The 15,282-nt window shown below is 44.7% G+C and overlaps 1 protein-coding gene across 7 annotated transcripts in view; it reads right to left on the bottom strand.

Moving 5' to 3' along the window:
- Positions 1-370: 370 nt before the first annotated feature.
- Positions 371-15,282, bottom strand: part of LOC100380650 (EH domain-binding protein 1-like protein 1) — a 38,800-nt gene continuing 23,888 nt past the window's right edge. For 4 of the 7 annotated variants that reach the window (XM_045690109.1, XM_045690111.1, XM_045690112.1 and 1 more), the window contains 13 exons: positions 14,683-15,147; positions 13,000-14,436; positions 6,080-6,428; positions 5,748-5,920; positions 5,463-5,511; positions 4,787-5,353; positions 4,584-4,635; positions 4,369-4,424; positions 3,564-3,684; positions 3,298-3,397; positions 3,070-3,143; positions 2,622-2,736; positions 371-2,475 (listed from right to left, as the gene is read on the bottom strand). In XM_045690109.1, the coding sequence (XP_045546065.1) occupies positions 2,388-2,475; positions 2,622-2,736; positions 3,070-3,143; positions 3,298-3,397; positions 3,564-3,684; positions 4,369-4,424; positions 4,584-4,635; positions 4,787-5,353; positions 5,463-5,511; positions 5,748-5,920; positions 6,080-6,428; positions 13,000-14,436; positions 14,683-15,147 (3,646 nt within the window). In that variant the 3' untranslated portion in view covers positions 371-2,387. The remainder of the gene's footprint in view (positions 2,476-2,621; positions 2,737-3,069; positions 3,144-3,297; positions 3,398-3,563; positions 3,685-4,368; positions 4,425-4,583; positions 4,636-4,786; positions 5,354-5,462; positions 5,512-5,747; positions 5,921-6,079; positions 6,429-12,999; positions 14,437-14,682; positions 15,148-15,282) is intronic. The other 3 variants (XM_045690110.1, XM_045690114.1, XM_045690115.1) reach the window with 3 other exon arrangements.

The following is a 15,282-nucleotide window of genomic DNA, read 5'->3' as shown; positions in this document are numbered from 1 at the left end:
CGAGCTAGTAACGTTAACTTAGCTTACCTTCAATTGAGGGAATTCAGCAGAGTTCTCCGAGACATTTTTACAACTCATTGAAACTCTGAAAATAAATACATGGGCAAATATTACCAAACATGATAATAATAGGCCTGCTTTACGGTAGGCAGCTAATTGTCCAATTACACTTTCCAGCCTTAGGTCACTGTTTCTGCGCTGATTGCCTGTGAGTGAGACAACGCTAGCTAGCCAATGGGAGCGTAGTAGAACGTCTCTCTGAATAACGGGGCGTGGTTTTGGCGTAACTGCGTTGGGGAAAAAATAAATACGCGGTTCACGTCAGCAGGGCTCAACTATGGCCTGTATCGGTACACTGGCACAATACACATTTTCTGAAACACCAAAGGAGGCTTATTTATTCATCATGCACAAACAAAATAAATAATAGTGCAAGATAAAGATAATAGATATATTCAGAACACAATGACATCCACGAAAAAGTGAAGAAGTACCACATAATATAATATGACAACAAATTAGAGAAAGTATTTTCAAACAAATTCTTAAAATGTATTATGTATCATTCACGGGTTTAAACAAAACATATTGCATATCCTTTTTAAAAAGAGGCTTGGACAAAGTAATGCTTTATTGTCACATCATTACATTTTCAGATCTACCCCCCTCAAACAAAGTGTGTCACATGCTTCGTAAAAAAAGAAGTGTAGACTAACAGTTACTTAACTCCAACAATGCAGAAAACAAAACACAAATTCAAATAGTTGAAAAAAATAGAAGAAAATAGTAATAATATTAATAACACAAGGAATAATAGTAATCATCATCTATGACAATAGCACATAACATCTAACAAGCCATTGGTAAATGTTGACTCTATTAATACTAGACAGTTTGACACAGGTCTTTGCTAAAATAAAAAACATTGAAAGAACTGCAGTGCCAGGTAATTCATTTAATTTAACTAGGCAAGTCTTAAGAACACATTCTTATTTACAATGACGGCCTACCCCTGCCAAACCCTAACTCGGACAACACTGGGCCGATTGTGTGCCACCCAATCACAGCCAGTTGTGACACAGCCTGGAATCAAACCAGGGTCTGTAGTGACACCTTTAGCACTGAGATGCTGTGCCTTAGACCGCTGCGCCACTTGGGAGACTCAGAATAATAGAGTGGCATACAGTATTATTTACAGGATGGTATGTATGTTTTACAAGTAGGCTTACTAGCTTCTGTCTATAACTACAGTTTCACCTTTATTCACTATTCTCTTTTTCTTTCATTTCTGGTTAGATCTGACTGTTCATGCCACTTGTAATATGACACACCTAACCCAAACATTTCTCATGCACATGTCCAATCCATAAATAAAATAAAGATTGATAAAACACAATTACAAGTCATCACCAGAAGTCATCAAGACGTGATACTCTCATAAACTTGAGTCTTTCATCAAACATCTGGGTCCAAAGTAAAACACAGAGCTGATGTTACCAAACCCTCCTGTATACACAGAGGCCTGATGTTACCAAACCCTCCTGTATACACAGAGGCCTGATGTTACCAAACCCTCCTGTATACACAGAGGCCTGATGTTACCAAACCCTCCTGTATACACAGAGGCCTGATGTTACCAAACCCTCCTGTATACACAGAGGCCTGATGTTACCAAACCCTCCTGTATACACAGAGGCCTGATGTTGCCAACCCCTCCTGTATACACAGAGGCCTGATGTTACCAACCCCTCCTGTATACACAGAGGCCTGATGTTACCAAACCCTCCTGTATACACAGAGGCCTGATGTTACCAAACCCTCCTATATACACAGAGGCCTGATTATTTTGTGTCTAAACACCAGACCTTTCATTTCATAGCCAGTTCCACCAAAGCCTTCAGGCAAAGTTATCTTATATTGTTGATGAGATCAGTGAGATGTTTATAGATGTAAAAGTAGACATTATGGCCTATACGTCTGAACCTCATAGCTTCATGGCGGTCTAAAAGTATACAACACATCTGTTTGTACAGTGGGCTTTCTGTCTATTGAATGACAGAGTAAGGCACATTAACAGACTGAATTGGAAAGGTCCTCGTTTCTCAATCAAAAGTACTCCATGGATGGGTGACCTTCCCAGAGTCTCTTACCTCAAGGTACAGAGGGATTTATTTCTTCAAGTATCTCCAAAAGGGAAGGCACACAGCCCCAGCACCCCGGGGGTATAATTGTTTATTAACGATCAGTCCCAAAATCCCAGTTAAGGATTTGTTGCTGTGGTGACATGTTTGTCTAGGAGTGTTTCATATTGTAGGTTGCTGAGTGACAGAGCTTGGTTTGAAGCAGGGATTGAGGAGGTTTAGTTCTAGATGGGTTGGTCCCTTCTCTCACTGCAGCACACACTTGTCTTTGTTGCTGAAGTTCCTGCGTCTGAGCTCCAGCCCCCGCTCCAAACGCTCATCCTCCTCAACGGCACTGAGGACACACAAACACACACATAAACAACCACACAGTACTGCATCGTTTAAAACGTGTACAATATGTGTGCTTATGTGTGTGCATGCTTAGTGTGTCACACTGCATAAGCATGGCTGTATAACAAACAGATGGGCTAGACTCACCCTCTCTCCTTGGCGTCCAAGTCCCTGACCAGCTCGTCCCGCTGGTTGACCAGAGAGACCAGTTCCTGCAGCAGGAGCTCCTCCCGGTGCTGCTGGGCCTTAGTCTTCTGCCACTCTGAAGAGAGGGGGGATGAGGCAAGATAGAAAAGTTGTGGTCATACGCACGTCTTTAAAAATGGAGTATTATAACAGAAAAGCCCACACACTGAATATGACAATGTTTCAAACCACAAGGATCTTCTTCAGGTCAGATCTGGATCAAAACATTGTCAATAAAGGTGGTAATTTGGAGCATATTCAGTGAGTGGGCCTTTCTGTTGTTTTCAGGGATGAGAGACGATATCATAGTCATAATATATACACACACACAACTGCTATAGGTCTACAGTCGTCTCACTGGTTGTGTTCAATGTAAACAAGCTTGTGTTTATGCATTGGACTCACTAACCTTCATTGGCCATCATGGCTCTAAGTTCTCTATTCAGTAGCTCAAATCGTTTCTCCAAGTCCTGCTCCTCCTGCCTGTTAAATACAATACATGCAATTAGCTGCCGTCTGCTGGGCACACACACAGAACATAATATGGCGCATTTCAGTTCAAACCATTTCCTAGTAATATAATCATGTTCCGTATTCTTAAGAATAATAGATGTGTGAGTGGTGTGTTATGTCTTACAGCAGCTCCAGATGATCCTGTCTCCTGATCAGGGCGTTCTTCTTGTTGACCAGAGTGAACCACTCCTGGATCAGCTTCTCTTCCTCGTCACGGTCGCTACCTGGAACAAGGACACAACACATGGCACCTCAGAGGTTAGACCCTGTTATATTTACTGAGAAAAGTAACCACAGGAATCTGTGGCCTTTGATAAGCACACGTAAAGGTAAGCTTGACACTGTTCCTGTTAGCTTCACAGCCACTTTTTATATTCTTCTGTTTCTCACTTGATTCCATCAGTCTTCTGAGTCTCCTCTCCACGATGCCTGCTCGGTTGTCGATGTGCTTCTGTTCAGTCTCCAGGGCTTGCAGCTCACTCAGCACATACTGACTGGTGTCCTGCAGACGCTGACCATGAAGATACAGCGACACACATTGCCAAAACGGACATGCAAGGACAGAAGCACAGATGAACATAGAGACGACAAAGAGAAAACGGTCAGGAGATTAGAGGGAGAAACAGGAATAAAGGCGAAGAGAAATCCATGTTGACTCCAATGCTTCCCACAGTGTCAAATTGGCTCGATGTCCAGGGTGGTGGACCATTCTTGATACACACGGGAGTTGAGTGTGAAAGACCCAGCAGCATTGCAGTTCTTGACACACTCAAACCGGTGCGCCTGGCACCTACTACCATACCCCGTTCAAAGGCACTTAAATATTTTGTCTTGCCCATTCACTCTCTGAATGGCACACATACACAATCCATTTCTCAATTGTCTCAAGGCTTAAAAATCCTTCTATAACCTGTCTCCTGCCCTTTATTGATTGAAGTTGATTTAACAAGTGACATCAATAAGGGATCATAGCTTTCACCTGGATTCATCTGGTCAGACTACATCATGGAAAGAGCAGGTGTTCATAATGTTTTGTAGACTCAGTGTATATAAAACACAGAAAATCACATTTTTGACTGTACTGGGCCTTTAAGCTAAACAGAGAGAGAGAAGGTGGCCTAAACCAAAAGAGAAAAACAAATATAAACAGTCAAGTGGATAATAATGTGACGTCAAGGAAAAGGTTTGGACTGACCAAAGTATCCTCCTCCTGGCTTGGGACACTGGACTCCTGGACTGGGCTCCTAGATTCTACACACAGACCAAACAGCGAGACTGCATATTAGTATATTTACAACAACAAACGAAACAACTCAGAGAATGCAGCCTTTCATATCATGCTTTACGCATTGTCCTTTTCTGTTGTCTGCTCATTCAGCTCAGGTAAAAATCTCCTTGTAAACCTCCTACCGGATTCTGAGGAGCCGTTCTTCACTTCTCTGTCTGATACACTTTCAGCTGACTGGACAGGAGACACAAACACAATAGACATGATAGGTAAAGAGAAACATGGCCTGGTTTAAATAGCAAAACATTAACACATTAATAGAATATCAATCTCTGTTCAAATACAGAAAACAGTTTTAAAAGCTGGGAAAGTATTCAGCATGTACCTCTGTGCTCTTAGATGTGCTACTCTGCTGCTCCACCACATCCCCTTCATCCATGGACTCACTCTTCAGCCGCAAGCGCCTTTTCTTCACCAGGTCGGCGTCTCTTACGTGACCAAATCCTGATTTGGCTGCAGAGGTGTGTGACCTGGGTGGAGGCACGGGGGTCTGTGTCTCTCCCATTCCCCCATCCAGATCCCCAGCTCCGCTTCCCTTCTCTTCCACTTTTGTCACCCGTTTAGTCCGAGGGGGTGGCACTAGGCTCCCATTGGGCTTAGAGGCCTGTTCTGTAGCACTGTCCTCCAGGGAGATGCTACCTTCCTGTAACTTGCGGGCACAGAAGCGAGCAGCAGCATCCACATCAGAACCCTCACTGGGCTCAGTCACTGCATAGCTGGACTGGCTGCTGTTGTGCTCTATCTGAAGAACACTCAGTTCCTGCCCCGTAAAGTGGGTGCGGATCTGACTCAGGTAAGTCATGACGATCAGGCGGTCTGGCACAGAGAGCAGCACCATGTCTGAGGGCTCCAGCAGTCGGGAGATGCCCAGCGCAGCAAAGCCATCAAAGGCCTGTGGGTGAGGGAATAGTCAGGACAAAAAACAACGACTTCTGTGTTCCTTATAGACATTATGTATAATTATGTAAATATGTCATCGATAAGCTCATTGACGTTTTCACCTTCTTGTTGTTTAACTTGATATCGTTGGGTTCCAGTGCCTCAAAAGCTCTAAGAAAAATACCAGTAGTTAATAGAAGGACGGAGAGGACATTTTCTACTATTTTGTGAGAACTTCTGCCCTATTTCCTGTAAGGAGATGGAATAATTCTACCTCTCCTACATTCAGCTGTATGGGTGGGTTTAAAGTACATGTGTGGACTACTAATAAAGTTGCTAGACTTTTCACATTCAGACTAGGATCGAATATTGTGGATGATTTATCTGATAAGTAATTAAGTGCTTACATCTTGTCAGGATAGAAGTGGTGTAGGATGGAACAGAAAGCCAGACCATTGCGCCAGGAGGTGTTAAAATTAGTGACCTTCACTCCCTTATAACCCTTTGTAACCTCCTGGCACCACTCCAGTAAAGACTTGCTGGAGGACACAAGACCAGGACTGGGCAGAGGACCAGGCATCTGAGCAGGGTGTGAAGGAGAGAAAAGAGAGAGAGGAAGAGGGAGAGAGACCTGTTATAGATGACATTCTTATTAACATATTCAGTGTTCATCTGTGTTTTAAATATAATTAACTGTTTATATTCACATGTAAAAAATGAATTTGAAAATCAAATGTACCTCCAGGCTGAGGACGAACACATCCTTCCCATGGGCTTCGTCCTTGTCCGCAGTGGGAGTGGAGGCCTCTGGGGCAACTTGCTGGAAGACCACAGGAAAGGGAAGGAGTTTCTTCTTGCTGCGTCGAGGAGGAACAACCGTATCTGACGCTTGACCATAAGGGACCTCCTTATCTGCTGGGGTCTGTCCATTGGACTGTGGCTCTTCACTGCCTGAGTTACCCTGGATGCGACCCTGGATGTTACCCTGAGTTGTGGTGTCTGGTGAGGATGGCTGAGAAGCTTTCTTAGAGCATCTCGTTGGGACAGCCAGGTCACTGGACTTCTGTCTCCCCTCAGCCGTCTCAGATCTATAGAGACAGAAATAGGAGAAATAAGACAATGGGACAGCAAAGTCAAGTTTCAGTTATACACTCCAAAAGTATTGGGAAAGAGAAACATTTTTGTTGTTGTTTTGGCCCTGTACTTCAGCAGTACGGATTTGAAATGACACACAAATATCATACCCCCCCAAAAATGCTAACCTCCCCTGTTATTGGTAATGGTGAGAGGTTAACATGTCTTGGGGGTATGATATAAAATGCTAACCTCCCCTGTTATTGGTAATGGTGAGAGGTTAACATGTCTTGGGGGTATGATATAAAATGCTAACCTCCCCTGTTATTGGTAATGGTGAGAGGTTAACATGTCTTGGGGGTATGACATTTGTGTGTCTATAACTTTCTCACTCATCATTATTCACAATTCATTCAGGATTATGCATAAACATGGTAGCATCCAGATTAATGTAGTGTTTAGAAGCATATTCTATTCTTATCTACAATAAAAGTGACTCCAAAAGGACACAATACATTATTTACCATTTATTTCTATTGGGCACAAAATCATCTGAAACACAACCAAAACAAACAGCAAATGCATCCAACTAATTTGTAGAGTCACACGCTTTATGTAATCATTGTGTGCTATGAATATGGGACCAAAAACTTAACGTTTTACTACTTTAATACACATAAGTGAATTTGTCCCAATACTGTCCAAAAAGTGCTGTAATTTCTAAACGGTTCACCCGATATGGATGAAAAACCCCTGACAGTCTGCACAGTGATTGTATAATTTCCAACGTAACAGAGCAAAAACAACAACAGGATTGTAACTGTCCCAATATTTTTGGAGCTTACTGAATATCCTGCAAAACAAAGAAAAACTGTTTACAGTTAAGCACGTGAATATTATTTAACTGTGCAAGTAGTTACAAGAGCCAAATGACATGATCTGATTAACTTCAAATTGTTCTGCCAACTTACTGTTTATCTACTAATGTATCTACAGTGCACAGTGGTATCCTGTTCTATCTCAAGGCCCTTCTCTTCCTCCTCAACCCCTGATTCAGTCACATTCTTTGAGACTGTCTCCGCTAATTCAGTCAATAACAAGCACTCCTCTTGGGCAGTGACACAGAGAAAGATAGAGAGCGGGCAATAGTCAATTTCAAGTCCTCTGTCAACAGGTACCCCATCTGTCCCTGTTTCTGTCCTCTGTATACTTTCCTCACCCTACATTGGTTGCTTTGAACGGACTGTCAAGTTCACAGTGGAGTCTGATGTCATACTCTCAGTGGTTGCCACCAGGTCCTCCAGGACCTGTCCGTGACTAGCGTCAGTAATAGTCTCTGATGGGTTACTATTTGATGAGGAGGTGGCTATAGTCGAGGGGTCACAAATGATTTCCTGCTGACATTTCCTTCCATCTAGGTCTAGGTGGTTTGACTCAGGCCTGTTTAGACTGACTTCCTGGGGGATCACTGGTGATGGAGTCTCCTGCTCCTCACTGGCCTCGGAGGCTGGGAGATCTTCTGGGTTCAGAGAGACGTCTTCCTCATGCAAGAAGGGGATCAGGCATTTTCTGACGCAGGAGGCAGGCACAGGTACATCTGATGTCTCTTCTTCTGCCAACGGACTAATATAAGCCAGCAGCAACTTTTCCTCCTTTATGAGGCTTAGGTCATCTTTGGGGGGTTCTGCAGGGCTTATGTGAGGGACCTTGGGATATGTAGTAGATGTTCCAGGTTGAGAGGGTGGTAGAGGCCAAGGGACCACTGAGTTGACAGAGACATCCTTCTCATTGTCACCCTCCTTTGGTAGATAATGCTGGTCATTGGCTCCCTTCTCTTTGGCTGTCACCAGAATGCTATCTGAAGAAGTTGTTTCCATGGCGAGGATTAGTGGTTTTGGAATGTCTTCCTCTTTAGCATCAGTGTTAAGGGTTTCCTTTGTTAAGCTATCTGTGCTGCTCTCTTGAGCATTACTTGTATTATCTGGTGGAGGGACAGTTTTGTTTTGGTGGAGTAAGGCAACTGGCAACAGGTGCCGTGTCTTGACTAACTCTTTCTGGGCCTACTTCCTGAAGAGGCACTGGAGGAGTGATATTTTTATTTTTGATGCGATGACTGGGAAGTGGTTCCAGTTCAATGGTTCTGACAAACCATCAGGGCGTGTCCTCATGTTCAGCAGGTGGTGAAGAAGATAACACCCCTGGACTGTGAGACAGCGATATTAATGTTAGCCATCTGGCATGGCTACAATAGCAATTCAATAAATTCCCCAAAATGCAGACTGCCACACAATCCTCAACAATGTCACAGACAAAGGACAACGGTCAACAGTATACAGTAAACATCAACACGGCAAGCTCACTATCAGGTAACGTCCAGTTACATTCCCTGAACAACATTTAATTGAGTTCAGTTCACATGCTAATGCTCATTCAGCACTAACATCCAACAATTCAACTTTCTCCTCAGGCATGGTAGCAGACTTTGCGCACAAAGATATAAAAAACACAAGTTCATGACAAATAACTTTACGAGAAATCTTTACAAGATCACTCAGCATAAACAAAGAAAATACTGTACCACTCCAAATGTCTGAAGACACAAACCCAGTCAAAACTTGACAGAGCTCCATTCCTATGGCATGAATAAAATCTGCCTCATTAAACCATGCAGGAAAGTAGTGCAGAGAGCGACAAGAGCTCAGGCACTTACCCTCCATCTACTGTATGTAAAACTCTGCTAGCCACACTGTGCCCATATCCTCCTGCCCATCTCAAACTCCAACTCATCTGAATCGCTGTCAGGGATGAACACTGAATCGTCTCCTTACAGGCTTTAGCGCCGCTAACGATAGGGGTGGCTTCATATTTATTTCTTCCAACACTCTTCATAAGCTATTTCATCCAGCTCTGCTTCTCTTGGCGGTGGGAAATCGTCTGTACAGCTTTTGAATCCTTTTTGTGTTCTAGAGGTGGTAACACAGGTGGACGTACATCCCTCTCTGGTTTACCCTTCACAGTCTTCTCTTTCAGGGGTTCTGTGACCTCCTTCAGTGGTTTTGTGATTTTATTCAGTGGTTCTGTGATCTCCTTCAGTGGTTCTGTGATGTGCTTCAGTGGTTCTGTGATCTCCTTCAGTGGTTCTGTGATGTGCTTCAGTGGTTCTGTGATGTGCTTCAGTGGTTCTGTGATGTGCTTTAGTGGTTCTGTGATGTGCTTTAGTGGTTCTGTGATCTCATTCGGTTGTTCTGTGATCTCATTCGGTTGTTCTGTGATCTCTTTCAGTGGTTTTGTTGGTTGGGTCCTTGACCATCTCTTGCGCCACAGTAGCTAAACGCAAAGTCTCCACTAAGCTTATCCTGCTAGTCTCTTCAGTTGTAGAGAGCTTTTTAGCTAATTAGCAACTTTACGACTACTTACTACATTTTAGCTACTTTGCAACTAAACTCAGCAAAAAAAGAAATGTCCCTTTTTCAGGACCCTGTCTTTCAAAGATAATTCGTAAAAATCTGTTTCTCATGCTTGTTCAATGAACCATAAACAATTAATGAACATGCACCTGTGGAACAGTCGCTAAGACACTAACAGCTTACAGACGGTAGGTAATTAAGGTCACAGTTATGTAAACTTAGGACACTAAAGAGGCCTTTCTACTGACTCTGAAAAACACCAAAAGAAAGATGCCCAGGGTCCCTGCTCATCTGTGTGAACGTGCCTTAGGCATGCTGCATGGAGGCATGAGGACTGCAGATGTGGCCAGGGCAATGCATTGCAATGTCCGTACTGTGAGACGCCTAACACAGCGCTACAGGGAGACAGGATGGACAGCTGATCGTCCTCGCAGTGGCAGACCACGTGTAACAACACCTGCACAGGATCGGTACATCCGAACATCACACCTGCGAGACAGGTACAGGATGGCAACAACAACTGCCTGAGTTACACCAGGAACACACAATCCCTCAATCAGTGCTCAGACTGTCTGCAATAGGCTGAGAGAGGCTGGACTGAGGGCTTGTAGGCCTGTTGCAAGGCAGGTCCTCACCAGACATCACCGGCAACAAAGTCGCCTATGGGCACAAACCCACCGTTGCTGGACCAGGCAGGACTGGCAAAAAGTGCTCTTCACTGACGAGTTGCGGTTTTGTCTCACCAGGGGTGATGGTCGGATTCGCATTTATCGTCGAAGTTATGAGCGTTACACCGAGGCCTGTACTCTGGAGCGGGATCGATTTGGGGGTGGAGGGTCCGTCATGGTCTGGAGCGGTGTGTCACAGTATCATCGGACTGAGCTTGTTGTCATTGAGGTAATCTCAATGCTGTGCGTTACAGGGAAGACATCCTCCTCCCTCATGTGGTACCCTTCCAGCAGGCCCATCCTGACATGACCCTCCAGCATGACAATGCCACCAGCCATATTGCTCGTTCTGTGCGTGATTTCCTGCAAGACAGGAATGTCAGTGTTCTGCCATGGCCAGCGAAGAGCCCGGATCTCAATCCCATTGAGCACGTCTGGGACCTGTTGGATCGGAGGGTGAGGGTTAGGGCCATTCCCCCCAGAAATATCCGGGAACTTGCAGGTGGCTTGGTGGAAGAGTGGGGTAACATCTTACAGCAAGAAATGGCAAATCTGGTGCAGTCCACGAGGAGGAGATGCACTGCAGTACTTAATACAGCTGGTGGCCACACCAGATACTGACTGTTACTTTTGATTTTGACCCCCCCTTTGTTCAGGGACACATTATTCCATTTCTGTTAGTCACATGTCTGTGAAACTTGTTCAGTTTATGTCTCAGTTGTTGAATCTTGTTATGTTCATACAAATATTTACACATGTTAAGTTTGCTGAAAATAAACGCAGTTGATGGTGAGAGGACATTTTATTTTTTTGCTGAGTTTACTTAGCATATTAGCTAAATCTTCCCCTAACCTTAACCCTTTTAGCAAACCCCTCCCCTAACCTTAACCCTTTAACTTAACTCCTAACTCCTAACCCAAACCTTAACCCCTAGCCTAGCTTACGCTAGCCAGCTAGCTAACATTAGCGTTAGCCACTTAGCCACCCCGAGCTAACATTAGCCACAACAAATTGGAATTTCATAACATATCATATGTGTTGCTAATTCGTGACATACTCAAAATTTTGCAAATTCGTAACATTATGTACGATTTACAATTCGTAACAAATAATACAAATTGCAATTCATAGCATACGAAATGGATGATAGATATCCATAAATTAAAACATACCATACGAAACGCAACATATCATACTAAATGGAGGCTCTCTGATTTACGTACAGAATAATACGAAATGCTCTGAGGCCATGTTGTCATTAGACATTGGTCCAGATGGCTTAAGTATGGAAGTCACAGTCTCATAACTAGGGTATGGGGATATTTGAACTATGTTTTTATGTTACATTTACAGCAGGAATGGAAGATGCAGACTTTAAGACACATTTCAAGGTGACATTGTTGGACACCTACTACTTGTTCATATTTCCATCCAATCTTTATACACATAGATATGAAATCTGTAAAAATGGTTTAAACAAACTTTTTGTTATTCAAGCTTTGCATCTTATTGGTAACATGCTTTTACAAGCAAGGGTACTAAATGTCCCTAAAATGCCTGTGGCCATGCTGATCAAAACTGACAGAGCTGAGTAAGCCTCGGTTGCCTCTTAGAGTTACCCTCTGTACAGGTGGTAGGTAGCCTAGCGGTTAAGAGCGTTGGGCCAGTAACCGAAAGGTCGCTGGTTTGTGTCCACGAACCGACTAGGTGAACAATCTGCTGATGTGCCCCTGGAGCAAGGCACTTAACTCTAATTGCTCCTGTAAGTCGCTCTGGATAAGAGTGTCTGCTAAATGACTAAAATGTACAGGGCACCCACTAATACTCTCATGAAGACATCAACATCAAGACCCTCCTCCTGTACAGCTACAGGAACCTGCTCCAGCCTGTCCAAAACCCGCTCATCTTCCAACACCTCTGATGTGCTCTCAGAGCTCTTCTTTGACACTGGATCTACCTGCTGCTCATTGTTGGGGTGTCCTGGGCCGAACATGGAAGAACCTGACTGACTTGCACCTTCCTCACACTCAGTGTTGACAACAGCACATTTTTCCAGATACAATCTATTTTTCTTAGAAGGGTGAATTGGGCCCCCTCAGTCGATGGTGTGTCAAAGGCTCCTGAACTGTCACAATCAAAGTAAATGTCTGTTTCTCTATTTTTACTTGGAGGAAAATGTCCTATAGGTACTCAGTAATGTAGATCTCTGCTATAGACACCTGTCTAGATGGGCTGCCACAGATACAGATATGAAATGCCACACTTGATTGGACACTAATCTGAAACCAGCACTGGACTGGAATCCATAGAGTAGGTCATGATTTGTAATATGGGGAAAATGACTAGTCTCCAGAAAAGTTATAGTCTAAATGCAGTGTTATTGGCACTTGTTGGCAAACATTAAAACATTTTTTAAATGTTAACACCACCACAATTATGCATGTCTAGTGTAAATGTGCCTCACATCACTTTATGCCATGCTGTGATGTGTTCAACCCCCAGTAACTTACCCTGTTTGCAAGGTATTCTTTGTTGGCTCCAAAGTGCTCATGCCTACTCCCTCTGTCCCCTTCTCCTTAGTTTCCTCCTCTAAAGTAGCCCACAGAGGCCTTTCTGCCTCAGTTACAGCCTCCCTACTGGGAGGACGCTTCATATCGCACAGCCCCTCTTCCTTCTTAACATCTGACTCTCCAGCTGGACAAATGTCTCCTTCCACTGACACAGGCGTGTCTAACAGCAATGTGCGCTCCACGGTGGAGCTACTGACAGCCTTCGCGGGGAGATCCAGAGGGGGTGTAGTAGATATTGACGGTACACTGTCTTTACCGTTTTCCTCTTCAATCATCTGTTTTCTAAGTGATTCAGAAGACTGGGCAGTGGGCTCTGGGGTAGGAGAAGACTGGGTAGTAGGCTCTGGGGTAGGAGAAGACTGGGTAGTGGGCTCTGGGGTAGGAGAAGACTGGGTAGTGGGCTCTGGGGTAGGAGAAGACTGGGCAGTGGGCTCTGGGGTAGGAGAAGACTGGGCAGTGGGCTCTGGGGGAGGAGAAGACTGGGTAGTGGGCTCTGGGGTAGGAGAAGACTGGGTAGTGGGCTCTGGGGTAGGAGAAGACTGGGTAGTGGGCTCTGGGGTAGGAGAAGACTGGGTAGTGGGCTCTGGGGTAGGAGAAGACTGGGTAGTGGGCTCTGGGGTAGCAGAAGACTGGGCAGTGGGCTCTGGGGTAGGAGAAGACTGGGTAGTGGGCTCTGGGGTAGCTGAAGACTGGGTATTAGGTTCTGGGGTAGGAGAAGACTGGGTAGTGGGCTCTGGGCTAGGAGATGACTGGGTAGTGGGCTCTGGGGTAGGAGAAGACTGGGTAGTGGGCTCTGGGGTAGAAGAATACTGGGTAGTGGGCTCTGGGGTAGAAGAATACTGGGCAGTGGGCTCTGGGGTAGAAGAATACTGGGTAGTGGGCTCTGGGGTAGCTGAAGACTGGGTATTAAGTTCTGGGGTAGGAGAAGACTGGGTAGTGGGCTCTCGGGTAGCAGAATACTGGGCAGTGGGCTCTGGGGTAACAGAATACTGGGTAGTGGGCTCTGGGGTAACAGAATACTGGGCAGTGGGCTCTGGGGTAGCTGAAGACTGGGTATTAGGTTCTGGGGTAGGAGAAGACTTGGTAGTGGGCTCTGGGGTAATTGAAGACTGGGTAGTGGACTCTGGGGTAGCAGAATACTGGGTAGTGGACTCTGGGGTAGCAGAATACTGGGCAGTGGGCTCTGGGGTAGCAGAAGACTGGGTAGTGGGCTCTGGGGTTGCTGAAGACTGTGTAGTGCGCTCTGGAGTAGCAGAAGACTGGGCAGTGGGCTCTGGGGAAGCTGACATCTGGAGCAGCTCTGATTCATCTGAGATGATTTGCTTGTGACCCTCAACTCTGATAATAGCAGCTTCTGGTTTAACATCTTTGTCTGAGCTGAGAGGGCAAACATATGGGAAGGACGTCAGTATTATGACACAGTGAATACTTATAGATCAGACACTCAAAATAACTGTAGGACAGGGCAAGGCATCGTCTTACATTTGAACTATTGCCAAGGATTACCACCAGACCATAATTTGAACGATAAACGGTAAATATGGTAAATTTGAACTGGGGTAGCCCTGAAGTCATCAATTAGTCTCAGCGTTATAGAGATGCCTCACTTCCTTCTACACTTACCCTGTCTCCAGTGATTCTACATCTGGCACTAACATGTTCTCATCTACTTCCCCCTGTTCCTCCCTGAGGAGTTCATCTTTGATCATCACCTGTCCAGAGTCCTGCTCTGGTTCCTGATCATTAGCTTTCTCCTCCAGGGCCTTCCAGAGTGGAACCTCTGGCTGCTCCAGGGCCTCTGTTGGAGGCTGTGTGTCTGTCTTCTCTGACAGTTCTACATTCTCCATTGCATCCTCAGTTATGGTGTCTAATGTGAAGCTCAATTGGATCATAGGTTCAAGGACTTCATATTGAGGGGGATCAGGCATTTTGGGTGTCTCTAGGCTTACTGGAGTAGCATCTGTGGTTTTACCCATAGAAATGGAATAACTACTGTTTGATAGTACATCTGTTTCTATGGTTTTATCTACACTGACACTGCCTGACAAGGGAAACGTTTCTGCTTTTGATGACACATGGTCAGAAGAACTGAAAGAGAGACAGAAGGTGACATGGAACAGGACATGGAGTGGGACAGAGGAAGTGAGAGTTAGACAATAGAAAGGTTGACAAGGTTAAAGGACATTTTGTAGAGAGGAAAATGCTAATAAGATGTGCTCTCAC

The sequence above is a fragment of the Salmo salar genome, chromosome ssa11, assembly GCF_905237065.1.
Source record: "Salmo salar chromosome ssa11, Ssal_v3.1, whole genome shotgun sequence".
Classification (NCBI taxonomy): Eukaryota; Metazoa; Chordata; class Actinopteri; order Salmoniformes; family Salmonidae; genus Salmo; species Salmo salar.
The sequence above is the reverse complement of the archived record's forward strand: the minus strand, read 5'-3'. Positions and strand labels throughout refer to the sequence as shown.